The sequence below is a fragment of the Aotus nancymaae genome, unplaced genomic scaffold (assembly GCF_030222135.1).
Source record: "Aotus nancymaae isolate 86718 unplaced genomic scaffold, 86718_ANA_hifiasm-v0.15.2.pri h1tg000049l, whole genome shotgun sequence".
Taxonomy (NCBI): Eukaryota; Metazoa; Chordata; class Mammalia; order Primates; family Aotidae; genus Aotus; species Aotus nancymaae.
In genome coordinates this window covers 34731262-34757827 of record NW_026988463.1, presented here as the reverse complement: position 1 = coordinate 34757827, position 26566 = coordinate 34731262, and the positions used below count along the sequence as shown (strand labels likewise).

Genomic DNA, 26566 nt, shown 5'->3' with positions numbered 1-26566 from the left:
CCGCTCCTAAACACAGAGCTGCTTTCATCCACCAGCCTGGCACCACTGCCAGCCTGACTAGTCCAGGGCAGTCCCTCCCAGGTACCACTGGTCCCAATGTTCTCAGAACCAAGCCAGGTCCAGCTGCATTTTCTTGAGGCCCAACAAGAAGTAGACAAACTAAGAAAGAAGGGAATTTATTACCGTAACCGGATACAGGAAGAAGGCCAGAGATAATTCCACAGACCAACTCAAAGTATTACAATTTTCTTGGTGTTTATATAGGTTGGAGTTATGGGCATATGTGCAGTACAGTAATCACCTAAGTCTACTGGTAAGTATTTTGTTTCAAGTAGAAGGTCAGAGACAAAAAAAATGCTTGTTAAGTCCAATTAAAAGGGGCCCAGTAGCTTTAAGGCCTGCCTACTGTGCTACCAGAGTGATTATTTCGTTCTTAACTCCTTTACAGCTCGGTGTGGAGAGCTGCCTTAGACTCTCCAATGAATCTATTCAAACAGCTGCCTCTCCTACCTTGACTTGTCTCAGACTGTGTTGACCCAAGACAGGTCCTGGCACTAGGAATGTAAAACTGTTCCCATTATTTTGGCTTGCTCCAGCAAGGGAGAAGCCCACGCAAGGCTCCTGCTGACCATGTTTCATTTCTAGCTTTGATGTCTAGGCAACCATTTCCCTAGATTTAACTATTTGCTTAATGTTAAGGCATCGCTGTGGAAATCTGTCTGTAACTGGGGTGCTATGCAGGCCTGTCTCTGACTGTCAGGGAGAACTGTCCTGCCACACGAAGGACACAGCCCTAGGGGGCTTTTCTTCATGGCCCAAAGAAGCTGCAGGAAACCCACCCTAGTGGGACAAAGACCAATGCAGGGTCAGTCCCCACAGCCAGATGAGGGAAACAGGCTGGATGCGGGCCTCCTACCCTTGGGCCTGACTTGTGACACAGAAGCCAATACGAGGAGCAGCAGCAGGGAGGGTCACCACAGTTTTGTCCTGCCGGCAGGCTTCCTTCCAGTGGGTGGGGAGCGGGTGCTCCTGCCAGACCAGCCTGGCTTCCACGGTTCCAGGGACCCTGTTCCCCCAGCCCAGTCCCCACACCCCACTCCTTAGCTTTATGACTTCATGTGCTGAAGTCACCCAGAGACAATGCTGAGTGTTCCACCCAAGCGGAGCCCAGCCCAGCCAGACACCTCCCAGTAGATGAAGACAATGCCTGCTGGCCCACGTGGTGGGGGGATGTAGACGGCAGTGGCGCCAGCTGCTCCTGGCACCATGGACGATGCCACAGTCCTAAAGAAGAAGGGTTACATCGTAGGCATCAATCTCGGCAAGGGTTCCTATGCAAAAGTCAAATCTGCCTACTCTGAGCGCCTCAAGTTCAACGTGGCTGTCAAGATCATCGACCGCAAGAAAACGCCCACTGACTTTATGGAGAGGTTCCTTCCTCGGGAGATGGACATCCTGGCAACTGTCAACCACTGCTCCATCATCAAGACCTACGAGATCTTCGAGACCTCTGACGGGCGGATCTACATCATCATGGAGCTCGGCGTCCAGGGCGACCTCCTTGAGTTCATCAAGTGCCGGGGGGCCCTGCACGAGGACGTGGCACGCAAGATGTTCCGACAGCTCTCCTCGGCCGTCAAGTACTGCCACGACCTGGATGTCGTCCACCGGGACCTCAAGTGCGAGAACCTTCTCCTCGACAAGGACTTCAACATCAAGCTGTCTGACTTTGGCTTCTCCAAGCGATGCCTGCGGGACGGCAATGGACGCATCATCCTCAGCAAGACCTTCTGTGGGTCGGCGGCGTATACGGCCCCTGAGGTGCTGCAGGGCATCCCCTACCAACCCAAGTTGTATGACATCTGGAGCCTGGGCGTGATCCTCTACATCATGGTCTGTGGCTCCATGCCCTACGACGACTCCAACATCAGGAAGATGCTGCGTATCCAGAAGGAGCACCGTGTGGACTTCCCGCGCTCCAAGAACCTGACCTGCGAGTGCAAGGACCTCATCTACCGCATACTGCAGCCTGACGTCAGCCAGCGGCTCCACATCGACGAGATCCTCAGCCACTCATGGCTTCAGCCCCCCAAGCCCAAAGCCATGTCTTCTGCCTCCTTCGAGAGGGAGGGGGAGGGCAAGTACTGTGCTGAGTGCAAACTGGACACCAAGCCAAGCTCGAGGCCTGACCACAAGCCCGACCACAAGTTTGGGGCCAAAAACCAGCAACGGCCGCTGGTGGTGCCCGAGAACAAGGACAGGATGGAGGACAGGCTGACCGAGACTTCCAGGGCCAAAGACCATCACATCTCTGGAGCTGAGGTGGGGAAAGCGAGCACCTAGCATGGCGACAGCCCCATCATGTGTAGTGGGGGTGGGGGGTGGGGGGGGCGTGGCACAGTTGGCCTTCACATAAACTAAGTAGGCAAGTAGGATCTGAAGAAGGCACAGATGCAAGTAAAATTCGTCAATTAAACCACTATTTAGATTACATTCCATTAGCTTTCTTCCAGTTAGTAGCAAAGACGTTCCTTACTGACCACCAAATAAACCACAGGGTGTGTACAAGCATCGAGAGTGCCCAGTGAGGAGTGTTTTTCTCTGGGACTCGGCCAGCCGCCCCAGCTGACGCACAGTGGTCTCCAGCCTCGGAGCACAGGACAGGTGCTCAGGCGCAGGCAGACTCACGGTGTGGCCTGGCCTAGTGGGGGACGAGAGGGCCTCTGCCAGGGTCCACCCACCAGGCCCACACTGTCTCCCTCTGACCTGGCCCCATCCCCATTGCCCTGGGGCTGGCCAGCTCCAGAGGTCTACAGCTCCCCCTGGCCTCCTGCAGTTCAGCCTGCTCTGACCTGCCCCCACTCCCTCACAACCTCTCCCTCAGCATCCTCCTCTTCCTCTATTTCCCAGTCATTTGAGATTTCTGTCCTCAGCCCTCAAGTTCCCTGCCCTGTCCTCCAGGGGCAGCCCCAGCTGAGACCTCACCTCCCCTGTGCCCTCCCCACCCAGTGGCCCTGTAAGCTGCTCAGCAGCCCTTAGTGATGGTGCACTGGCTGGTCTTTCGTGCTTCCTGCTGGGTCACCCACTGCTCCCAAAGCATGCAGCCCATTCGCTGGCCAAGTGCTGGAGGTGGTCAGCACCTAGACAGCGCTCCTCCCCCACTCCCTTCCCATTTCCTAGGGACTCCCTTGAGATAACACCCACCCTTTCCTATGGGATAAAGCACCAAAGGCCCCACCTTCCCCACCTATTAACAGTCCCAGCCTGATCTGTCCAACACCCCTACATCCACCTGCAGGTCCCAGGGCACATCTAGCGCTCAGTCACCCCAGGAACTTGCAGGAACTCACTGTCGAGGAGCAAAGGTTAGCAGTGGCCCCAGGCAGGTGGCAGAGTCAGGTTCTGCGCCGGCCTCCAGAGAACTTTGGCACTTAGTGAAGGAGTGAGGGGACCAGAGAAGATCGCCTAGCACAGGCTGGTCACACTCAAAGCAGGAAGGACCCCCAGTGTGAGTAGAGGCCAGGTGTGTCCCTGAGCAGCGAGACCTTCACACTGAGGGCACAATCTGTGACCTCCACTTGAGGCCTCACCTTGTCACTCCCACCAATAGGAGTCAGAACTTGGTCTTTGGCCCAGTTGGGCCTCTCTACCTACACAGGAAGCAGGCCCAGTCCCTGCTTCAGTGACCAACTTAAAACACAAGGCCACCAGGCTCCTAAGGGTCTGGCACCCACATCCTCGGCCCATGGCCAAGTGCATCCACAGTACAGAGAGCACGTGCCAGGTCTGCGTGAAGCCTGGGGCCCATATTACTATTACCTGGGTGTTCCTATTGGTGGGAGTGACAAGGTGAGGCCAAGGCCAGCAGCATAAGATGGGCAGTGCCTGTAACAGAGGGCTGAGGAGGAGGGCAGGAAGATGGAACAGTCCCACCCCATCTGAGCTGGAAGCCAGGTGCTAGGAGGTGGTGACAGCTGAGGTCACCTGATATGCACTCCCAAACAGTCCTATAACCAGCGCACCTCACAGCGGGCAAGCCCGGCTCAGAGGCTGCAGACCTGGACCCAGAGCCGCAGGTGAACCTGAGCGGTATAACTTCCAAAGGCTCCATCTCTCCTTCATATTATCCCCAGAGGAGCAGAAAGCACTGGAGGATGTGTGTGACCTCAGCTCAGAATGCAGGTTCCGGGTGCTGCAGAAAGCAATGCCAGAGTCACCCAGAGCTCCCACAGCCACCCCACCTGCAGCTTCCTTGCCTGGGGGGCCCCTCGCTTCAAGACCTGCAGTCCTGAGATGTGATGCAGGCCCCAGGGCAACCCTGGGGCTTGTGTGGGGAGCAGGACGGAGAGGAGATCCCACCAGACTGTACCAGGTGTTCTTTAATGACAGTTCAAGGGGCCGATTAAGTAGCAAACAGCTTGGCAAGGCCCTGGGGTGTGTGCCCTGTGCCAGCCTGGCCCCAGCACAGTCCCCTTCTCCAGTGGCTCCTGGCAGGGTCAACAGCTTCTGACCCAGGCCTGGGTCCTGAGAAGGTTGGAGTCCTCTGCTGGGTGGACAGCTGCCCTGCAGATTCCATGAAGTATCCATGGGCCCAGCCCCAGGCCTGGCTCTAAAAGAAGTCCGAGGCTTTGCGCCGGGCAGGGAGCTGCAGCAGGTTGTCCGTGATGGAGGCCGGGTCCTTCGTGAGGGGGGTGCGTGTGGCAGAGCCAGGTGCTGGTGTGCTTGTGGGGGTCTGCAGCCCACTGGCCGGGGTCTTGAGGTGGGTGGAGCGTGCTGGGGATGGTGTGTAGCTGGCCCGTAGGGCCCGGTCTGTGTACTTGCTGGCTGTCCTGCTCACAAGGCGCTGTAGGGCTGGGGACATGGCTGGGCTCAGGCCTTTGGGGGTGAGGCTGGGGTGGAGGGATGGGCGAGAGAGGCAGGGTTAGGTGGGCGGAGAGCTGCCGGCAGTAGGGCCTCCCTCAGCTCCCAGGAAGAGCCTGGGTAGAGACACAGCCACTCTGAGCTGAGGAGGACGGCACTGCCTGGCATGGTGCAAGTACTGGGGAGCCCCGAGGTCAAACAGCAGCGCTCAGGTCAAATCTGAGGTCAAACAGCATGCTGCCCTAGCTGTGGGGGCTGGGGTTGACCTCCCAGACCTCTGAGAGTTGGAGTCCCCACCCCTCTCTGAGGGGAACGATGACTCTCTCCACAGGGCTGATGAAAGCTCCCAGCAGGACCACACACCTAAAGGTGCCTCTTAGGGACGGGCCAAAGAGGATGTGGAGGAAAGAGAAGATGGAGGGGCCCTCGTCCTGTCCATGTGTGGCCAAGCTCTGGGTAAGAGGAGCTGCCACAATATCCACTGCAGAACCCCGTGGACCTGCCCTGGACTCTGCCGCATGGGCCACACCTCCACACGGTCAGGGCAAGGGCCGAACAGGAGCAGGCCAGGGCCACCCTCCCACTTCCCCACCAGCCAGGCGGCTCCTCACCTGGCCAGGTTCTCTGTCACTCTCCGCAAGGCTTCCTGCTTCTTGGCCCGGTTCTTGGCAGCGGCCTCATTGGCCATCTTCAGCCCCAGCCGTTCCCTGCGGCCCGGCTCCAGGATCTATGAGGGATCAGACATGTGGGTAGTTGTGCCAGGCCTGCCACATGGTAGTCCCTCACACAGAGAGCCACTGTTGTGGGCACCAGCCTCTCCCCGTGGCCTACACAATCCCCACAACCCACCATCACTTCCCTCTAAAAGACCCTGGAAAGCCCCCAACCCCACCTGCCCTCTCCAGGGGCCAGCACTCCTCAGCTGTCTTCATGTTCCTCCCAAAGCCATGACCTCTGACAATCTCTCAGGAAAAAGAGTGTCTGTTTTAATGTTTCCCTGATTCTCAGAATGACCATCTCTGTCTTTATTGGCCCTATTTCGAGTGCAGATTCCCTGTGTGTCTGTGGCCTAGTTTGCTCTCAAGGGACTGATTTTCCTTTTCTGCTGCTGTCACTCAGAAGACCGTCAAGTCAACTGCGCTACACCGTGCACATGTGTTTTCAGTTATTTGCATTAGTTTCATTTACAATATTTTCTGCTGTATTTGTCATCTTTGTGAGTTCTTCCTTTTCCTTTTATGTTTAGAAGGTTCTTCCTAACTTAAGATTAGACTACAGGCTGGGAGTGGTGGCTCACACCTGTAACCCCAACACTCTGGGAGGTCAGGGTGGGAGGATCACTTGAACTCAGGAGTCGAGACCAGCCTGGGCAACATAACAAGACCTCATTTCTATACAAAAAATTAAAAAAAAATTAGCTGGGTGTGGTGGTGTGTGCTGTTAGTCCCAGCTACTCAGGAGGTTGAGGCTGGAGGGTCACTTGAGCCCAGGAGCTCAATGTTACAGTGAGCTATAATTGCACCACAGCTCTCCAGCCTGGGCAACAGAGTGAAACCCTAACTGTTAAAAAAAAAAAAAAAAAAAAAAAAAAAAGGCCAGGTACGGTGGTTTACGCCTGTAATCCTAGCACTTTGGGAGGCCAAGGCGGGTGGATCACGAGATCAGGAGTTCAAGACCAGCCTGACCAACGTGGTAAAACCCTGCCTCTACTAAAAATACAAAAAATTAGCCAGGTGCGGTGGCACATGCCTGCTGTCCCAGCTACTCAGGAGACTGAGGCAGGAGAATCCCTTGAACCTAGGAGATGGAGGCTGGAGTGAGCCAAGATTGTGCCACTGCCCTCCAGCCTGGGTGACAGAGTGAGACTCCATCTCAAAAAAGTAATAAAAATAGTTAATAAATAAAATTTTAAAAATCAAACTAAATATTTGCCATTATTTTTTCTGGTTGTTTTATGGTTATTGTTTTTACAGGTAACCTTTTCACTTTTCCAGAATATATGCTGCTACACATCTGAAGGACTCAGCTTCCTTCATTTCTAAATACTCTGCTGTTCAGTGCAATTTGACATGCCATCTTTATCAGCCCCTAAGTTCTGACCTGGATCATGGTTTGTTTCAGAATTTTTTTTCTGTCAGCCTGGAGGCTCAAGAGGCGGCAGCAGGCAGCCCCTCGGAAGCACCTTGGCCCTTGCCTTGTGCTCACGTTTGACAGCACATCATCCTCTTCATTATCCCTCCTGCACGTGTGCCTTGGTTATGCTTGCAACCCAGACAGAATTTAGAACCAAGGTAACCAAAACTTCTGCCCACGTTTTGTCTACACGTGGGTTACCTCTACTAAGTACTCTGGGGAAAGCCCCGCAGTGGTACAGGGAGGCCTGTTGCATCTGACCCAGCCCACAAAGAGCCTCCCCTGGTCTGTGCCGAGCCTCACACACTCCACCCTGACCACTCCTACAACATCAGGCTTGAGCCGTGCAATCCAGTATGCCCCAGTTGTGTTCTGTAACCAGGGGCCTTCCTCTGCAAGTACATAGCCACATCCCATGGCCCTCAGGCCTGCAGAACTCCTGATGTGACTGTGACCCTCCTGCCTCATTCACGAACAGCACCTGGCCTCTAGGATTCAGAGGACCCAAGCCACTCTCTACCTTGGTGTCTCAGCCCCCACACCCCCAAATCCCTCTGTGACAGGCCCATCTACCCACCCACACCTGCCTTCAGCACCCTGGCATTCAGAAAAGTCAGCACTCTGCCTGTCAGCAGCTGGGGGTCGATCCCAGTGCTCATTCCTGAGCTATAGGCACTCAGGACTCCAGAGGCATCCACATCGAGTCACACACTGTTCCCCCATCACCACAACCCACCTTGAAAGCTGGGCCTGGTGTCCTGTCCACGTAGGGGGTTTCTGAACCTTCAACTCTCAAGGGTGTGTTCTCAACCTCCCCCCAGGTCATCATCGGGGACTCATTCACACCTGCAGACAAAGAGCCCAAAACCACTTCAGGACAGAGGACTCAGCTGGGGTCCTCACTGCCCTCCCCTCCAGTCACATCCAGTTCACTCAATGTGCATCCCAGCTAATAAGAAGGCAGGCAGCTAGCCCTCTCTCCTTCCCCTGGACTCTGGAACCCTGGTACCTCCATCCTCCAAAAGGGAAATGCCAAGGTCCCAGTGGGCCCGAGGAGGGTTCAGGGCCCTACAGCCACATGCTTAGCCTATGAGCCTCTGGGAGGTCTCCTCCAATCATGCAGGAGGAGACACTCAGGCCTTCCAGGGCTCCCAAACCTCCTAGAACCCCATGCAAACCTGCGGTGCCTTCACATGCCCTGACCTGTGACACAGCATCAGCACCCAAGAGCACAGAGGCCAGAGTGCAGGAGGGGTACCCACACATGCCACAGGACCACCTGAGTCTCACCTGCCCCCTGAGGTGCCAAGCCTCCCTCCCTGCAGTGCTAGGCAGACTTAGACTCATAAGCACTGTGCACACACCCCCACCTGCTGACATCACAGTAAGGACCCGGACAGGACACATCATCCCAGGATGTCTCAGGTCAGGTGTAGCCCGCCTACGGCCCTGAGTAGCCTGGACACCTGGCCTCTAGGGCCTTGTACAGACAGGAGACCAGGTCCCTGAGTTACACAAGGTGTGGGGCAGGCCAGATGGAGGCCAGGAGTGGCCAGGGCTGACAGAGAAGCCCACCTCCCCCAGGGAGTCCCAGCAGTAGTCCCACTTGCCAGTGTGCACTTTTCCTCACCAGGGGCAGGAGAAGGAGTGGCAACAAATCCAAATCCACCCACTCGGGGGGACTCCTGGGGGATCAGCTCCTTGCCATCAGGGCCCACCTTACCCTGTTTGTGCTGGAACAAGCAGAGAGGCTGGCATTAGGGGGACCACAGCCCACACTCGACAGCTGGTTGGTGGGCAAACGCGAAAGAACATGCTGGAAACACTTCCTCCCATCAGGGCAAGGCTGGGGCTCTGGGATGGCAGCCTCCTTGGAGAAAGAAAGGGAGGGCCCCTGCCCCAACCCCTCCAAAAGACCTTGAGGGCCTGTCAAAGTGGGCACCCAAGTGAGAGAAGCCCACTCCTCCCATCCAGGGAGGTGACAGGGCCTCAGCTTGAGCTGCACCTATCCCGGTGACTGCAGAGGATGCTGACTCCAGGCCCCTACCGGGGGCAATGATGATGACAGAACTTATGCTCTAGCCTCTTCCTGCCTTCCCCACTTCAATCCCGTGACCGCCACAGTCACTGTCAGAATATCCATTCTTCTTGCTCCCAGACTCAGAAAGCCTCTGCTCTCTGCCAACCCAGGGGCTGTCCCACCTCAGTCACCCGCTGGGGCCGGGATCCCCCTGCTGCTCGCTGGCTTCCTTGCCTGGTGGGTGGGTGTGCAGCTGCCAGCCTGGGCTCACACCCAGCAGCCTCTTTTCTCTCATGCTCCTGCCATCAAGGGAGCTGGCACAGATCTGGACCTATAGAATGTGTGTGACCAATGCAGTGTTCAATAGAAGCCCACAGAGACTGAGTAAAGACTCGGGACCCCTGCTGCACAGGGCCCCAGATGGTTCCACTCACTGAGCTCCACCAAGCTCAAGGAGATGGGAGAGATCTGCCTGCCTCCAGGCAGCCCTGCCCCACCTGACCCATGTGGCCCTGCTGACCAGCCCGCTCACCTGCGCATTGAGGGCGGCCGCCTGCTGGAGCTGGCACCTGCTCAGGGCTTGGCTGAAGGGGTCCCTAAGGAAGCGTGTATTCTTATGCACCACCTGCCGGGGCTTCTTAAACAGCTGCTCCTCATCAGGGACACCTGGCAGATGAAGCAAAGGTAGCAGCAGGTATCAGAAGGGCAGAGCCTGAGGAGCAAGAGGAGCTCACTTCTCAGCAAAGACACTCCCAGATGAACAGAAGCGTTGAGCCAAGCACAGGCCCTGGTGCCGCTGGAGAGGGCCTCACTCACTGCTGACTTCACACAGACCTGTCCACCCCGAGACAGACCAGTACCCCTCGGAGGCCCAAACTGCAAGGGGGCACGGACATACACACCTGGAAGGCTGCTCCAAACACAGAGCCAGACACACGCAGCTCGACCTGACACCTCCCCATCTGGCTGCTGGGCCTGCCCGCTTACCCTCTGGATAGTACATGAGGGAATTCTTGGCCTTGTACTTCCAGGTCTCCACACCAGCCTGGCTGCTCTTGATGGCCTGGCGCTCTGCTGACGGGAGTTCGAGATGCTCTTTCTGCCTCTTCAATCACATAAGGAAAAATGATGGTCAGAGATGCCCCTGGGCATTGTGCCCATGGCCCTGGGGATCCCCCCACCACCACAGAGGGTGCTTATGCCTATGTGACATCCCAGGTCCCAGAGACACCTTCTCAAACTCCTCCTCAGCCTGGTAGAGCCAAGCATGGCGTGCCCTGCTCCTCTCCTTGGCCACCTCCATGATCTCCTGGAAGGAGGCATTGTCCTCACTTGTGTAGCGGCTCAGGAAGACATCCAGGCTGGGCAGTGGTTCCTTCTCCTCCTCCTCTCCAGCCTCTCCTCCTTAGGGGTTGCAGGAGGGGAAACACAGTACCATATATAGCATAAGTATCCTTTGTAGTCAGGAAAGAGGAGGACACCCAGGCCCAGGAATCACAGCCCCCAACATGCAGGGCTGGAATCCTCTCCCCTGGTCCTGGCTTCTGCCCATGAGAGCCCACACTCCCAAGGACTCCTCATGGGGGCAGAATCCCCCCACCCCGACTGCCCAGAGAGCTCTCAGATGGTGCCCTACAGACGCAGGACCAGCTCCACTCATTGCTGGATGCCAAGGGAATTATGTGGTCTGATTCAGACTAGAGGGAGCAATACAGGTGTTAGAGCAAGACCTCATGATCACAGGCAGGCTCCTCCCCCACCAGAATGGTGCCAGGCCTGTGGGATGGACTTCCAAATCCCCTGGGGCTCTCCCTCACTTAGGATTTCTTACCTTAACCACTCTTCCCTTCTGACAGGTACCGGGAAGGGAAGAGTGGTTAAGGTAAGAAATCCTAGGGAGACCATCCTGACCTGAGAGCCAGTCCTAATTCCAGGGACCCTCTATGACCCAGTGCTCTGGATGGGGCCTCACAGGTGCTAAGCCACAACCCCAAACACCCCCACAGCAACCCTGCCACCATGGAGAGTGGCGCCCCCACTGAGGTGGTGCCCTGGTGCTGCAAACTTCAGTGGGGCCACCTTTGCTTTCAAGTCTAGTGACAGTCCTGACCACCTGCTACACGTGAGGCTGTGCACAAAGCTCAGTGGCTACAAGTTCAAGATCCATGATTCCCAGGATGAGAAGGGGTCAGAGAGATGAGGACTGAAACCCTCTTCCACCCCGACCATCTCCGAGACCTGCAGAAGTAACTGCCTGAGTCTCAGTTTCCTCACCTATAAATGTGATGATGTTTCCTGCCACTTAGGTTCTGGAAAGGATTCCTACATTTACTGGCATGTAAGGTATATAGGTATTCAAAGTCTGCAAATTGGCTAGGCACGAAAGCTTATGCTTATAATCCTAGCACTTTGGGAGGCCAAGGTGGGAGCATCATTTGAGCTCGGGAGTTCGAGACCAGCCTGGTCAACATAATGAAACTCTATAAAAACTAAAAAAAAAAAAAAAAAAAAAAAGAAAGAAACTCTATAAAAAGTTAAAAAAAAAAGAAAAAATTCCACAAATTGTAAAGTTCAACAGATAATCAAGCTTTAAGAGCAACAAGGACTGTGTTAATGGCCAGTCTTTTTTGTAAAGCAAAAAATATCACATTTGTGCAAACATACAACACATGTGTGCTACTCCAGCATACTGGGCTCTAGAAACTGAGAGGAAAGAGTGTGTGCATTGACAGACTCTGCCACTGAAAAGACTGACTGACCATGCCGAAGTCCTATGGCAGAATACACATTCAACAGGATTTGGAGTGCCCTTTCCTAAATGAACTCCCCCATCAAGTCACGATGTTACCATACAGACCTGTGTGTCCCAGCAAACATGCTGAAGATGACAACTGTTTCATCTGTTCCACGTGTATCTGTGGAAGGCCCACAACACCACGTGTGCTGTTCCCAACACAGAGCATACAGATGAAAGCAAGACAAAGTTTCTGGAAGGGATGCCAATTAGGGAAAAAGAACTATAAACAGAAATGTCTTTAAAAAGTTATGTCTTAGCCGGGCATGGTGGCTCATACCTGTAATCCCAGCACCTTGGGAGGCCAAGGCAGACGGATCATCTGATGTCAGGAGTCCAAGACTAGCCTGGCCAACATGGCGAAACCCCGTCTCTACTGAAAATACAAAAATTAGCTGGGCGTGGCGGCACGTGCCTGTAATCCCAGCTACTCGGGAGGCTAAGGCAGGAAGAACTGCTTGAACCCGGGAGGCGGAAGTGTCAGTGAGTCAGGATCGCACCACTGCACTGCAACCTGGGTGACAGAGCAAGACTCTCTGTCAAAAAATAATAAGTAAAGGATAAAATAAAAAGTTATGTCTTGTGGTGAAAAACCAAAGCCAGGCTGGAAGCCACAGAGCACTAGGAGTGTTGTGACTTTACAATGGCAGGTCAAGAAAGGTTTCTCTGAATAGGTAACATCTATGAGGAAATCTATAGGAAGAAAAGCAGGGAGCTATGCAGTGACCTGGGGCAGTGCCCAACATGAAGGAAACAAACGGAGAGGCCCTGAGGCATCTTCCAGATAGTGACAGAAGGGGCCTTCCAACATCCATGAAGCCCATAAGGCAGGGCTGGAACACAGCAGAGAAGCCACCGAGAACTGGTGAGAGTCCCATTTCCCAGAAGTGAGCCATGTGTGGGAGCTGCACCCAGATGTTCTACCTCTTACACCAATGTCCTTTGACTTCACAGGATGCTATTAGGCATGACCCCTCAGGGACAAGATATGACCTGCAGCCCCCTGGACCACCTCCTCAAGGCCTGACAGGATAAGATTTCCAGGCCGTGTGACTGAAAGAGGGCACCCTCACTCACCATCCTCCAGGCCTCGGCCCCGGGGCCTGGGCTTGTTGCCCACCACTCCAGTACCTGCATGCACCTCAGGGGTTTCAAACGTGGCTGGAGTCACATCTAGGGGAAGAGGGGGGTTAAGAATCAGAGCAAGCCTGAGGCAACAGTTCAGCAGGCTTTCCCCTCTCTGCCACCCACAGGGTCCTCATACAGGGTGGTGGGGGCTCCCGGGACATCTTGCCCAAGGCAGAGCCAAATTTGATGGCAATCTGGCGCATCCGTTCCAAGTCTCCATTCTCCTCAGCTTCCAGGTACTCCTTCTGTGCCTGCAGCTTCTCCACATCGGGAAAGAAATCCCTTTGGATGACTGTCTGGAGGCCCTGCCAGGAGAGATCAGAATGAAAGTCTGGGGCCCTTGCTGAACCTCCTTCAAATTCTGTTTCCCCAATGATTGGGGCTGGCTTGAGGGAGCTTGAGGGTACTTTCCAGCAAGGCTGCACATCCCACATGGTAGCCATGCTATGACCTCTAACATTATACTAAACACTCCTCTAATGTCTGTGAAACCCTTCTGCCTTGCCCTTGCTAACTGGTCATTCTCATTCTCCATTGCTGGCTTCCCACCGGCCAGACCAATGTGGGTGCTGTCACCTTCATTCCACACACGACTTTCTATTTCCAATCTAAACCCTTTTTCCTGGCAGGGCATAATGGCGCATGCCTGTAATCCCAGCACTTGGAGAGGCCAAGAAGTCAGGAGTTGGAGACCAGCCTGGCCAACATGGTGAAACCCAGTCTCTACTAAAAACACAAAAAAGTAGCCGGTTGTGGTGGCGGGTGCCTGTAGTCCCAGCTACTTGGCAGGCTGAGGCAGGAGAATGGCTTGAACCCATGAGGCGGGGGTTGGTTGCAATGAGTCAAGATCTCGCCACTGCACTCCACCCTGGGCGACAAAGCGAGACTGTCTCAAAAAATAAAGTAAAATAAAATAAAATAAAATAAAAATAAACCTTTTTCCTAACTTCAACCAGTCACTGCCAACGGTTGAGATTCTCAAGTCTACACCTCCCCCCAGACCTTGCTCCTGAGCTGCATATCTGGGTATCCACTCGCTCGTTAAAACCACCCATCTGCATATCCCAAAAGGTGTCCCGAATTAAACAGGCCTAAAACCAAACTGACTTCCGCCAATCCCCATGTCAGCTTCTCCTTCTGTTTGCTTATGGTGGACCAACACCTACTTCAAGGGGCGACAGAGGTCCACTCACTCGAGATGCGGTCACAACTGCAGTCTCTTTCGAGGAACCCCAGCGTTCATACGTGCTGCCATCGCTCTTTAGAAAGCCCTCTTTGCCACCACCCTTCCAGTATGTCAAACTCCTACTTCCACTTTTTAACAGAAAACCGTATTTCCCTGACCCCCATCTCATACAAAGGGCCGCTCCCTCTTTTTCCTGACAACACTGCTACGGGCCTCCTCCACCAAAGACGTCTTCCTCTTCTCTGTTTACTTGGCTCGTGGGACCGTCCACCCCCCAAGTACAGGGACTCCGGCTGCTTCACTTCCATGAGGCGACGGAGTGTCAAGATCCGAGAGGGAACCCGAGAGGAACGGGAAGCAGGGGAGGGGCCCAGAAGTCGCCGGCGTCCGCACCGAGGTCGTACCTCGATATACTCTTCCTCGTCCAGGACCCTCTGCTTGCTCGTCGCAGCCCCAGCCTCTCCAGCCTCGCGCTTCCTCGGGGGTCTGGACGCGGCGGGGATCAACAGAGACGAGGCTGATGCGCCGGGAGTCTCCATCACTACTCCAGGAAAAAGCTTGGGCGCCGTATGCGCGTCACAGGGTGAAGGGGGCGGAACTGCACCATTTGCGCAGGCGTCTCCAATAGTTGACCAATGGGAAAGCTGTGGATCTAAAAGGCCAGCCCGGCCCCCGTACAGACGTCACTAAAAATGCTAGCTCTTATGGGAGTTGTAGTCTTTGTCCTGCCTCCCCCGCTATTCATGCTTGTCAATGCTGTGAACACGAGGAGGCGCTGTGGCGGTGGGGGCTATAGAACGTGTCCTTCATGCCAGAAATTCTAGCTCTGCAGGGCCCAAAGGCTTTAGAATTCCAATTTCCCACAAATAAGCACAACGAATGCTTCGAGATTATTCAACAAAAATACGCTCCAGAAAATTTGCTTATATAGAATTTTTTAAGCTTTATGCAAGAAAAAGGCCTTAAAACAAAATTTTTTTTTTTTTTTGAGACGGAGTTTCGCTCTTATTCCCCAGGCTGGAGTGCAATGGCACGATCTCGGCTCACCACAACCTCCGCCTCCTGGGTTCAGGCAATTCTCCTGCCTCAGCCTCCTGAGTAGCTGGGATCACAGGCATGCTCCACCACGCCCGGCTAATTTTATATTTTTAGTAGAACTCCCGACCTCAGGTGATCCGCCCGTTTCAGCCTTCCGAAGTTCTGGATTACAGGCGTAAGCCACGGCATCTGGCCAAAACAATTATTTTTTATAGTTATCTAACAAAAGATAAAAGAAAGAACAAGACGGTGGTTCAATTAAGAAATGTTTAGTTAAAAATTATTCTGCAAACCCAGCACTCTGGGAGGCTGAGGTGGGCAGATCACCTGAGGTCAGGAGTTCGAGACCAGCCTGGCCAACATGGCGAAAACCCATCTCTACTAATTATACAAAAAAAAAAAAAAAAAAAAAAAAAAAAAAAAAATTTGCCGGGCATTGTTGTGGATGCTTGTAATCTCAGCTACTCAGAAGACTGAGGCTGGAGAATCGCTTCAACCCAGGAAGTGGAAGTTGCAGTGAGCTGAGATCGTGCTATTACATTCCAGCCTGGGTAACAAGAACAAAAGTCTGTCTCAAAAAAAAAAAAAAAAAAAAAAAAAAAAATTATTGGGCCCCCAAATGCCAGAGTGGGCTTCCTAGAAGAGGGATAATTCTCATTCAAGGCCAGGCACAGTGACTCAGGCCTATAATCCCAGCACTTTGGGAGGCCCAGGCGGGCAGATCACTTGAGGGCAGTAGTTTGAGACCAGCCTGGCCAACATAGTGAAACCCTGACTCTACTAAAAAAAAAAAAAAAAAAATACAAAAATTAGCTGGGCATGTTGGTGGGTACCTGTAGTCCCGGCTACTCGGGAGGCTGAAGTAGGAGAATTGCTTGAACCTAGGAGGCAGAAGTTGCAGTTAGCAGAGATCATGCCACTGCACTCCAGCCTGGGTGACAGAGTGAGACTCTGTCCAAATATATATATATATATACACACACACACACACATATAATATATAATTCAAGTGGACAAGAAAATTGCCTAGGCATTTTTCAGGAATTTCTTCCCAAAAGGAGGATGTGAATTATGTCGGGACAAATAAATTCTGCCCTAGAACAATTTAGTACAATTTTGCTTTTACAACATGCAGGCATCCCTTCATTCACTGGGAAGGGCAGTGTGCTGCTGCTGCCCTTGTAGAGGTGACAGTGCCATGGGGAAGATAAAGACACTTGTTAGATCATCCCACAAATAGGTGTAAAATTCCAGCTGTTGTCTGTGCAAGAAGAATTTGTACTTGGGGAATCTTGACCTAATTCGGGAGGTCAGAGAAGTTTCCCCAGGTAGAAAGTGATGGCAGATTAAAAAGATGAACAAACAGGCATTGGTCAGGTGAAAAGCGCATGTGCAAAGGCCCAGTGGTGGAAGGGAGCAAGGCAATTCCAAAGAAGACCTTTGGAAATGCAGAGTGCAGTGAGTTGTGAGATGATGCCAGAGAGGCAGGGCCAGGCTGCATGGGGCCTTGTGGGATATGGTGAGGTGATTTGTCTTTATTCTGAATTGAGAGGCAGGCCAGGCACAGTGGCTCATGCCTATAATCCCAGCACTTTGGGAGGCCTAGCAGGTTGATCGTTTGAGACCAGAAGTTTTGAGACCAGCCTGGCCAACATGGCAAGACATCATCTCTACAAAAATATTTTAAAATTAGCTAGGTGTGGTGGTGCCCACATGTGGTCCTAGCTACTCAGAAGGCTGAAGCGGGAGGGCTGCTTGAGCCCAGAAGCTGGAGGCTGTAGTGAGCCATGATCACACCACTGCAGTCCAGCCTGGGTGATGGAGCAAGACCCTGCCTCAAACAAACCAGCCAAGTGACAAACAAAAAAGCAGAGCCAGTGTGGGTGCAGGTGGACAAGACTGGACACAGTTGCAGTGGTCAAGGTGAGAGGTGACGGTGGCTCACATCTGACTGGTGCAATTAGAGCTGGAGAGATTCTGGGATTTACTGATTTATTGATAAACGTAAATTGGCTTGCCATCAGCCTGGCTATAGTGGATGATCAGGAGAGGGAGCGGTCCAGTGATCACTGGCTCCCTGGCTCATGTACCTGGTTTGCACAGAAGAGCTCACTGCAGACATGTGACCTGTGGGCTTCCAGGTGGAGTAGTCAAGGGGACAGCTGGAGATAAATACCTGGCTCAAGGGAGGGGCCTGGGCTTGAGACGTAAATGTGGCAGAAAGATGGGAATCGGAGTCTGAGGGTAAAAGATAAACCAGGGAGAGGGTGAAGGTGAGAAGGGAGCCCCTGGGTGTGAGTCTGAAGGATGGCTATATTAACAACCGGCTGTGGGGGTCAGCCTGCCAAGGAGCAGATAGAGCTCAAGGAGCAAATTCAGGAGGGCGACACAGCCACTGAGCCCTGGGAGGTGATGCTCCAGAAGCTCTGATCAGGGCTTCTGATACAATGACAGACGGCCATTCAACGAAGGAGCGCGAGGGGCCTGGAGCCCATGAGATGGGAGCGTCCCTGCCCGCAAGGGAGCTGACCAGGACACCGGCATGTCCACAGGTAGTCTGTTCAGTCCTCAAGGGTAAGACTGGGGTTCAGGGAGAAGAGTTTTGTGACAATCAGCAGTGTGCCTGCTAGGGGTAGAGGCGGGAGCGCCCATGCTAGGGACACCCAGCAGTCTCAGGGCAGTTCTGACTGGGGACACCAGCCTTGCTTGGTGTTATCCAAGCTGGCCAGCCTTGGGGTGTCCCGGGAGCTGCAGCCCTGGCTTCTGCAGCCCTGCTTTTAGAGATGGACTTTGTCTCTTGCAGGTAGAACTGCCCCATTCCCTCTAGGATCTGTAAGGAGACAGAACGGAGTGCTCAAGCCAGCTGAGGGGGATGTGAGATGCTTCGGACCCACTGTAGGGACTACTTGGGGAATCACAGGTTTCTTTTCATGGTGCCTTTCGCCCTGAGCCAGGATAAAGAAGGAGAGGGCAGGCATCTTCCCAGACAGCAGTATCGGGGTCTCCCCAATCCAACCTCATCTTCCCCTACCCTAGGATGGCAGAGATTGCTGTAAGGGAGGCCGACCCCACAGCATGAAAACCCCAGGAGGAAGCCGGGGACCCCCACCCACGGGCAGGTTTGCAGTAGCCTAGAGGCCAAGGCTGGCCCCAGGCCACCATCCATGGAGCAGAATCCTCTGCTGGGGAGCACCCTGGTGCAGAGACTAAGGCCTCGGAGGCTGTGCTCCTCTCAAAGACAGCTGTACCCTAAACACCCCCTCCCTGGGAAGGAAGGAGAAGGACAGCTCTTTGCTGGGTGTGGGAGCGGAGCCAAGGTGGACTTGAGACTCTGGGCGGCTTCTGCGGTATCTGAAGTTGCCTGTTTGTTTCTCCGTATCAGCGCGAGGCTGGAAGGTGAAGGGGCTGGGGAGGGGCTCCTGGAATCGCTCCTGCAACCTTCTTCTTCTACAGATAGGCCCAGCCCAGGGCCTGGGAAGCCTGCAACCCCGGACTGTGCAGACATGAACCCCACCCCGCTTCCCGCTGGGGGAGGGCGGGCCAGGTCAAGTTGGGTCAATGTCCACACCGAGAAGAGGGAGGCCAGCATGCCCCAGGGTGCGCAGAGAGGCTCCGCAGCGGAGGACTCTGGGTCCCGGGTTGATACGGAGTGGTTCCCCTCCTGGGGTGGAGTTAGTGCCTCTTGGGGTGGTGGGGGGTGAGGAAGCTGCTCTATGCCCCAGCCCACCCCCAAGGGACTCGTCACTCCCACTGCCTTGGAACACCAAGCACAGGGGACCCTGTCCCCAACGCCACGGCAGAACAAGCTGCTGGAGGCAAGGAGCTGTGGAGACGGGCGGAGGAGGCGGGTGTCTTCTCCCAGCTCCTTTTCGGGTACATCTGTCCTCTCAGCGCCAGCTCCAAAGATCCCAGAGAGGGTGGCCGAGCCCAGGGGCAGCTCCCAGAGTCATCAGCAGCTCCCCTTGGGGGACTTCTTGACGCCAGGAAGGAGCCTCGCGGAAGCCGATGCGCGCTTCTGGTGTCGCCATTTGGCCCGGCGGTTCTTGAACCAGACCTGGTGGGGGGATGTAACGCTCAGTCCCAGCCCCAGGTCCCACGTCCCACCAGCTCCCTAGGGTCCCACAGGGCCTGGGAGGGGAGCTTCGCGACAGGAGTGTGGGCGGACACCTGTGCGCCACCTGCTCCTATCCGCTGCGTACAGACTCGGTGGGCTTGGACGCGGCAAGGGAACCCCCTTCATACCCGCCCCAGCCTCCGCCGGGCGGCGACCAGGACGCCCTTTCTTGGGTTCTGGGGTCTGCCGAATTTCCCAAATAACGGATGTTAATGCGCGCCCCTTTCGTCATCAGGAAAAAGGTGGGGGAAAAGGTAAAACAAAAGTAGCCCTCCCGTCCGGTTCAAGCGCCATCCACCCGCATTCACCCGCTCCTCGTGCACCCAGACGCCCAGCGCCGTGCCGGAGTCTCCTCCTCTGACGCGTAGGGCGGTGCTTGGGTCGAGGCGGTCTTTGCAAGGGCGCCTGCCCGCCGGGACCCCCGGGACCCCACTGCAGTGCAGCCGCGGCCCGCGCGCGCTGAGTACAGGCTGGGCAGGGTACCCACCTCCACGCGCTCCTCGCGAAGGCGGATGCGGCCGGCCAGGCGCTCGCGCGTGCCCACGTCAGGGTACTGGTTCTGCACAAAGAGCGCCTCGAGCGCCTGCAGCTGCTCCTCGCTGAAGATGGTGCGGTGGCGCCGCGTGCGCCGCTGCTGGCCCGGGCCGACCGCGCCCGGCAGCGCCCCGGAACCTCCGACTGGCACGCCCAGAGACAAGGGCACCGCGGGACCCAGCCTCAGCGGCCACGCCAGCCCCGTGCCTGCGGGGCGAGGGCGCGGTGAGGCGCGGGGCGGGGGCCAAGCTCGGCACCCACCGCGCGGCGCCCAGGGGTCCCTAGCTGGGCCCGCGCCCCTCCCCTCGCCCACTCACCCAGCCCGGCGGCCGCCTCCGGGCGCCCACAGGGCGCCGCGCGGGCGCCGCAGCAGCAGCAGCAGGTGCAGGGCGCAGTATCGGGCACCCTGTGCTCCTCCGACTCCGCGGGGATCTGGCGACCGGCGGGCTGCGGTGGGCAAGCGGCCCGGGCCGGGGGACTCCGCTCGGGCAGGCTGGAGAGGATGTGCTCAATGGAGAAGGGGCAGGGCCGCCCGGGGCCCCTGCGGCTCGCCGCGCCCCCAGCTGTCGCCATGCCCGGCCCGGCCCAGCTGCCGCCGCCGCCGCGGGAATATATACGTCGAGGGGAGCGCGCAGTAATCCCCGGGCCGGGCGCCCAGTCCACGCGGGTTAATCCCGCAGCGCTGGCCGCGAGCGCGCTAATCCCCGACTGCTGCCGCTCTGCCTCCGCGCGCGGGGGCCGGGGGAGCTGCGGGGATAAACTCCCACTGCCCTGTGCCCCCTCCTGCGTCCTCCTGTCCCACCCAGACTCGCCGCTCACGCGGGCAGGGCAACTTGCGGGAAAAGGCGGAGGGCCGTCTCCCCGCCGCTTACGGGACATGGCAGTAGCCCAGAGGGCACCCCGACCCTGGCAGCCGCGTAGAGCGCGCTGGTGCCTCCTGGCCCAGCCTCTGGTGGCTCCCCCGCGTTCGGCCTGGCCTGGTTCCTAGTCCACTCTGGGGTCCTACCGTGGCGGCTCAGCACGCCTGGAGAAGCCAAGCCTAGCATCGCACCCGAAACTCCTGAACCGCAGCCTCCATGGTGCCCAACACCACTTGCAAATTCCCGCCGCCCTCGCGAGCCGGAACCCGCCCGCGTCCCGAACCGGCCAGCCACCTCGGAGCCAGGGTCTCATGGTCCTGGAGGGCGTGGGAGCGCGGCAGGAAGCCTGGGCTGCCGGGAGCCCCCAGTTCTCGGTCTCTTCACCTGAGTCAATGAGACCTCCCTGGCCCCCTCGGAGGCCTCTCCTCGGCACCCACCATGCCCGTCTTCCGGCATTCCCACTGGTCCCAGAATCCCGGCGAAAACATCCCAGCACTGCACCTCGCCCTTCCCTGCACTGTCACTGCTCTCCAGGAGCTGTCTCAGGTGGGCTCCCCTCCTTGCTCTCTGCCCAGGCAAGTCCTACTCTAATCACACCGTCCTCGGTCCCTTCTGCCACAGCGCTGGTGACCCGCACTTGGCTACATTATTGCACCCTCAGTGAAGCGGCTCAGGACAGCGGGACGGTCACTTCAGCTTAAGACCCTCTCCTCTTGCCCTCCGAAAATACAGTATGGGCCTCATGGCACTGACAAACAGACGGACTGGCTCGTACCCAGTTGTCACTTTCTGGCCGTGTGACCTCCACGGGGGCCTTCAGCCTCTCGGCTTGTCTTTCACAATCTAAACTGTAGTGAACTGAACTGTAGGCGCTCTGCAGGCTCAGTGGCTAGGTGTGACACGGTTAGAACCTGGCCGACCCGCAGGGCGACGTGCATTCCTGCGCTCCTCCCGCCACCAGCCCCTCTGCAAGACTTTGCCATTCCCACTCTCCATCAGTGAAAGTGCTGTGGACATCATGTGACAGAACCTGCCGATTTAGTTCCTGTCACAAGAGCTCCCACATAGGGCTCCCAGGGGTTGTTAGTCCCAAGGCTCAGTGATGGAGCCATCATCTCCAGGAGTGGCTCTGCCAACCCCCACCCCCCACATCCTGGTGGTAGAATGGCTGCCACAGCCCCACACATTTCATCTCCTCCCATGTTTCTTTGGACTGCTGGTGGTCCCTCCTCCCCCAGCAAACCTCCCTCACAGAACTGCATCTGGACCATCCTCCAAAATCAGAGTTCTGCTACCATGGGGGAGGCAGGGTCATTAGTCAGGAGAGCCACCCTAACATTTGCTGAGCCCTCTTCCTCTGAGCCCTGGCCATTCCTCCATCTCTTCCCGTTCTCAACCTTGAGGCCTCCTCCAGCCTTGGCGCTCCAGGCACTGTCTTTGTGACAGTGACTCACAAGTGCACCTCCAGCCTGGCCTCTCTCTCTGCTCCAGGATAATGTTTAGGGAGCCTGCTCTACATCTCCATCTCCACCACCAATAAAGTTCTCCCGGTCACCGTGCCAGAAAGGAACCCAAGGTCTTCTCAAAATCCCTTTCTTGCCCTATGTTCCCCACTTTTATAAATGGGCCACTGCCCACCTGTCCACCTCCAGTGTTCATTCTCTTCCACCTATCTACCTCTGTGTGTGCCCTGCCTCTTCACCAGTCCACCTTGGTAAATGGCCCACTGTGGCACTTCTTCAAAAAGTTTACTTTCTATTTTGTATTATTTTTTGAGACAGGGTCTCATTCTGTCACCCAGGCTGGAGTGCAGTGGTGCGATCATGGCTCACTGCAGCCTTGGCCTCCTGGGCTCAAGTGATCCTCCTGCCTCAGCCTCCCAAGCAGCTGGGACTGCAGGTGTGCCACCATGTTCAGCTAATGTTTCTATTTTTTTTTAGAGATGGGGTTTTTGCCATATTGCCTAGGCTGGTCTCAAACTCCCAGGCTCAAGCAATTTGCCTGCCTCAGCTTCCCAAAGTGTTAGGATTACAGGCGTGAGCCACTGTGTCTGCCTGGCCTGCCCTCCCACCCCGCTTTTTTTTTTTTTTTTTTTTACTTTTGAAACAGGGTCTTGCTCTTTCACCCAGGCTGGAGTGCAGTGGGTGACCATGACTCACTGCAGCCTCGAACACCCAGGCTCAAGAGATCCTCCCACCTCAGCCTCCTGAGTAGCTGGGAACACAGGCACATGCCACCACGCCTGGTTAATTAAAAAAAAAAATTATAGGTAGGGTCTCAATATGTTGCCCAGGCTGGTCTAGAACTCCTGACTTCAAACAATCCACCTGCCTCAGCCTCCCAAAGCTCTGGGGTTACAGGTGTGAGCCACCCTGCCTGGCCACTGTGGCACTTCTGAAACATGCCAGCAGGTTATCTGACATTCCTCCCTTTGGGAGTTTAATTGGATTCCTTCCCGAGCATGAGCTAACCTTAATGACTTGCTTCTAATCCATAGAATGCAGCAGAACTGACATTGTACGGTTTCTGAGGCCAAGTCATATGAGGAGTCACATAGATCAGATCTGCAGATCGACGACTCAGCTCCTTCTCTCACATCTTGGGATGCTTGCTTTTTGCACCCAGCCACCATGCTGTGAGGGGTACAGTCAGCCTCGGGATAGGACAGGAGTGTTCCAGCCACCAGCACCAGCTGTGGGACCCATCCACACCCAGCATGGGGCACCTACGAGTGAGTGAGGAAGCCTTTCAGATGGCTCTGGACCCGGCCATCATTGAACTGTAACCACAGGAGGTACCAAAACTGAGAATCCCCTACCTGAGCCCAGTCAAGCTCCATGACTCTGAGGTGAGGTGGTTTGTTACATAGCTACAGATAAGCGGAATGGGATCTGGTACTGGAAGTGGGGTGCTTCTGATACAAAACCTAAATCATGTGACATTGGCTTTGAGACAGGGCAGTGTTGGGGAGCTGGGAGGCTCTTGCAGAGGCTGACATTGGGGACTTAGAGGAAAATGAAGAAAATGTTACTGGAAGACGGAGGAAAGGAGACCGTTGTTATGTAGTGGCAGGAAGTTTAGCAACAGTGTCACCTGTAGCCACAAAGGAAATAGAAGCTACACAATGCACCCGGGAACACGATGATCCAGCTAAGGAGAGAAGATTCAAGGTGCTGCTTGGCTTCTCCTAGCTACCAAAATAAGAGAGAAGATATGATTCAAAAAACAAGATTTAGGGCTGGGCGCAGAGGCTCACTCCTGTAATCCCGATGCTTTGGGAGGCTGAGGTGGGAGGATCACTTGAGGCCAGAGTTCAAGACCAACCTGGGCAACAGAGCGAGACCTCCATCTCTACAAAAGTTTTGTCTTTCTCTGAGATGGAGTCTTGCTCTGTTGCCCAGGCTGGAGTGCAGTGGTGCAATCTGTGCTCACTGCAACCTCCGCCTCCTGGGTTCAAGCGATTGTTGTGCCTCAGCCTCCCAAGTAGCTGGGATTACAGGTGTGTGCCACCACCCTCAGCTATTTTTTTCTATTTTTTAGTAGAGACGGGGTTTCTCCATGTTGGCCAGGCTGGTCTTGAACTCCTGACCTCAGGTGATCCACCCACCTCGGCCTCCCAAAGTGCTGGGATTACAGGCATGGGCCAAAGCGCCCGACTACAAAAAAAACTGTAAAAATTAGTTTTGGGCCGGGAGCGGTGGCTCAAGCCTGTAATCCCAGCACTTTGGGAGGCCGAGGCGGGTGGATCACGAGGTCAAGAGATCGAGACCATCCTGGTCAACATGGTGAAACCCCGTCTCTACTAATACAAAAAATTAGCTGGGCACGGTGGCGCGTGCCTGTAATCCCAGCTACTCAGGAGGCTGAGGCAGGAGAATTGCCTGCACCCAGGAGGCGGAGGTTGCGGTGAGCCGAGATCGCGCCATTGCACTCCAGCCTGGGTATCAAGAGCGAAACTCCATCTCAAAAAAAAAAAAAAAAAAAAAAAAAAAAAAAAAAAAAAAATTAGTTTTGATGGTGGCACGTGCTTGTGGTCCCAGCTACTCGGGAGCCTGAGGCGGGGGGATTGCTTCAGCCTGGAAGTTGAGGCTGCAGTGAGTCATGATCATGCCACTGCACTCCAGCCTGAGCGATACAGCAAGACTTTGCCTCTAACTAAAACAAAACAAATCCCAGTACATAAAGGGCTGCTTCACAGCCCACACAGTGGGTATGATCATAACCCACTGTAACCTAGAACTCCTGAGCTCAAGGGATCCTCACATGTTAGCCTCCTGAGTAGCTGGGCCTAAAGGTTTGTGCCACCATGCCTGGCTGATTTTCTTTCTTTTCTTTCTTTTTTGAACAACAACCTCTTGTCCAACAGACCAGCTAATTTTTGTTTTCCTGTAGAGATGGGATCTTGCTATGTTGCCCAGGCTTGTCTCAAACTCCTGGCCTCAAGCAATCCTCCCACCTGGGCCTCCCGAAGTGCTGAAATTACAGGTATGAGCTACTGTGAATTCTTTAGCATTCTATGTGTACAGGATTATGTCATTTATGAACAGAGATCACTTGATAATACTGACGCCTTTTATTTCATTTTCTTACCTAATCGTAGAGCTTTTTTTTTCTTTCCTCCTTCCCTCCTTTCCTTCCTTCTTTTCCTTTCTTTCTTCTTTCTTTTTCTTTCTTTCTCTTTCCTTCCTTCCTTCTTTCTTTCTTTGACAGTCTCACTCTGTTGCCCAGCTGGAGTGCAATGGTATGATCTTGGCCCACTGCAACCTCTGCCGCCTGGGTTCAAGTGATTCTCCTGCCTCAGCCTCCCAAGTACCTGGGATTACAGGCATGCACCACCATGCCTGGCTAATTTTTGTATATTTTTAGTAGAGATGGGTTTTTGCCATGTTGGCCAAGCTGGTCTCAAACTCCTGACCTCAGGTGATCCACCGGCCTCAACCTCCCAAAGTGCTGGGATTGAAGATGTGAGCCACCGCACCCAGCCTAGAGCTTTCAATACAATGCTGAGTTGAAGTGGCAAGAGTGGACATCCTTGTGTTGTTCCTGATCCCGGAGGAAAATGATTCGGTCTTCACCATTAAGTGTGATGTTAGCTGAGGATTTTTCATAGGTGCCCTTTATCCGGTCGTGGACGTGTCCTTCTGGTCTTGAAATTAAACAACACGATCCACTGGTTTTTGCAGGAGCCAGATAATGTATTAAACTGGGATTTGCTAAGGATCACGTTGCAACCTCCTTTCAATCGTTATTTATTTATTTATTTATTTTGAGACAGAGTCTTGCTCTGTCACCAGGCGCCAGGCTGCAGTGCAGTGGTGCGATCTCGGCTCACTGCAATCTCCGCCTCCTGGGTTAAAGCAATTCTCCTGCCTCAGCCTCCAAAGTAGCTGGGACTACAGGTGCACCCCACCATGCCCAGCTAATTTTTGTATTTTTAGTAGAGACGGGGTTTCACCACGTTGGCTAGGATGGTCTCGATCTCTCGACCTCGTGATCCACCCGCCTCAGCCTCCCAAAGTGCTGGGATTATAGGCATGAGCCACCGTGCCTGGCCTATTTATTTTTTTTTGAGACAGGGTCTTGATCTGTCGCCCAGGCTGGAGTGCAGTGGTGTGATCAGCACTCATTGCAACCTCACCACGCTGGGCGCTGGCAATTCCCTTGCCTCAGCCTTCCAGGTGGCTGGGACTGCAGGCGTGCACTGTCGCGCCTGGCTAAATTATATTTTTTTGTAGACACACCTGTCATCTCACTATGTTGCCTAGGCTGGTCTCAAACTACTGTCTCAAGCGATCCCAAAGTGCTGGGATTACAAGGTGTAAGCAGCTGTGCCCGGCCAGCCTCTCAGACTTTACTGAGGCCTCTAAGGTCTGCTATCCTTCCTGGTTAAAAGCATTGG

At 54.9% G+C, this 26566-nt stretch overlaps 3 protein-coding genes across 5 annotated transcripts; 1 reads left to right on the top strand and 2 right to left on the bottom strand.

The window, feature by feature from the left end:
• Positions 1-160: 160 nt before the first annotated feature.
• Positions 161-14676, bottom strand: ESS2 (ess-2 splicing factor homolog). 3 transcript variants are annotated; one of them, XM_064362835.1, is made up of 11 exons: positions 14526-14676; positions 13072-13240; positions 12885-12980; positions 12088-12183; positions 10245-10417; positions 10001-10118; positions 9546-9679; positions 8624-8726; positions 7730-7839; positions 5472-5587; positions 161-4889 (listed from the first exon to the last, which is right to left on the bottom strand). In XM_064362835.1, the coding sequence occupies exons 1-11, from the start codon at positions 14658-14660 to the stop codon at positions 4610-4612; spliced, it is 1530 nt and encodes a 509-aa protein (XP_064218905.1). In that variant the 5' UTR covers positions 14661-14676; the 3' UTR covers positions 161-4609. The 3 variants fall into 3 exon arrangements, with proteins under 3 accessions (XP_064218905.1, XP_064218906.1, XP_012300504.1); XM_064362836.1 differs by having other exon boundaries at positions 12088-12180; XM_012445081.2 differs by lacking the exon at positions 12088-12183.
• TSSK2 (testis specific serine kinase 2) lies at positions 1179-2491 on the top strand. The gene has a single exon (XM_012445082.2). The coding sequence runs from the start codon at positions 1267-1269 to the stop codon at positions 2341-2343; it is 1077 nt and encodes a 358-aa protein (XP_012300505.2). The 5' UTR covers positions 1179-1266; the 3' UTR covers positions 2344-2491.
• Positions 14677-17126: 2450 nt separating the features above from the next.
• On the bottom strand, positions 17127-20389 carry GSC2 (goosecoid homeobox 2). The gene is made up of 3 exons (XM_064362911.1): positions 20125-20389; positions 19761-20014; positions 17127-19213 (listed from the first exon to the last, which is right to left on the bottom strand). Exons 1-3 carry the CDS (start codon positions 20378-20380, stop codon positions 19109-19111), a joined length of 615 nt encoding a protein of 204 aa, XP_064218981.1. The 5' UTR covers positions 20381-20389; the 3' UTR covers positions 17127-19108.
• Between the last annotated feature and the right edge of the window lie 6177 nt (positions 20390-26566).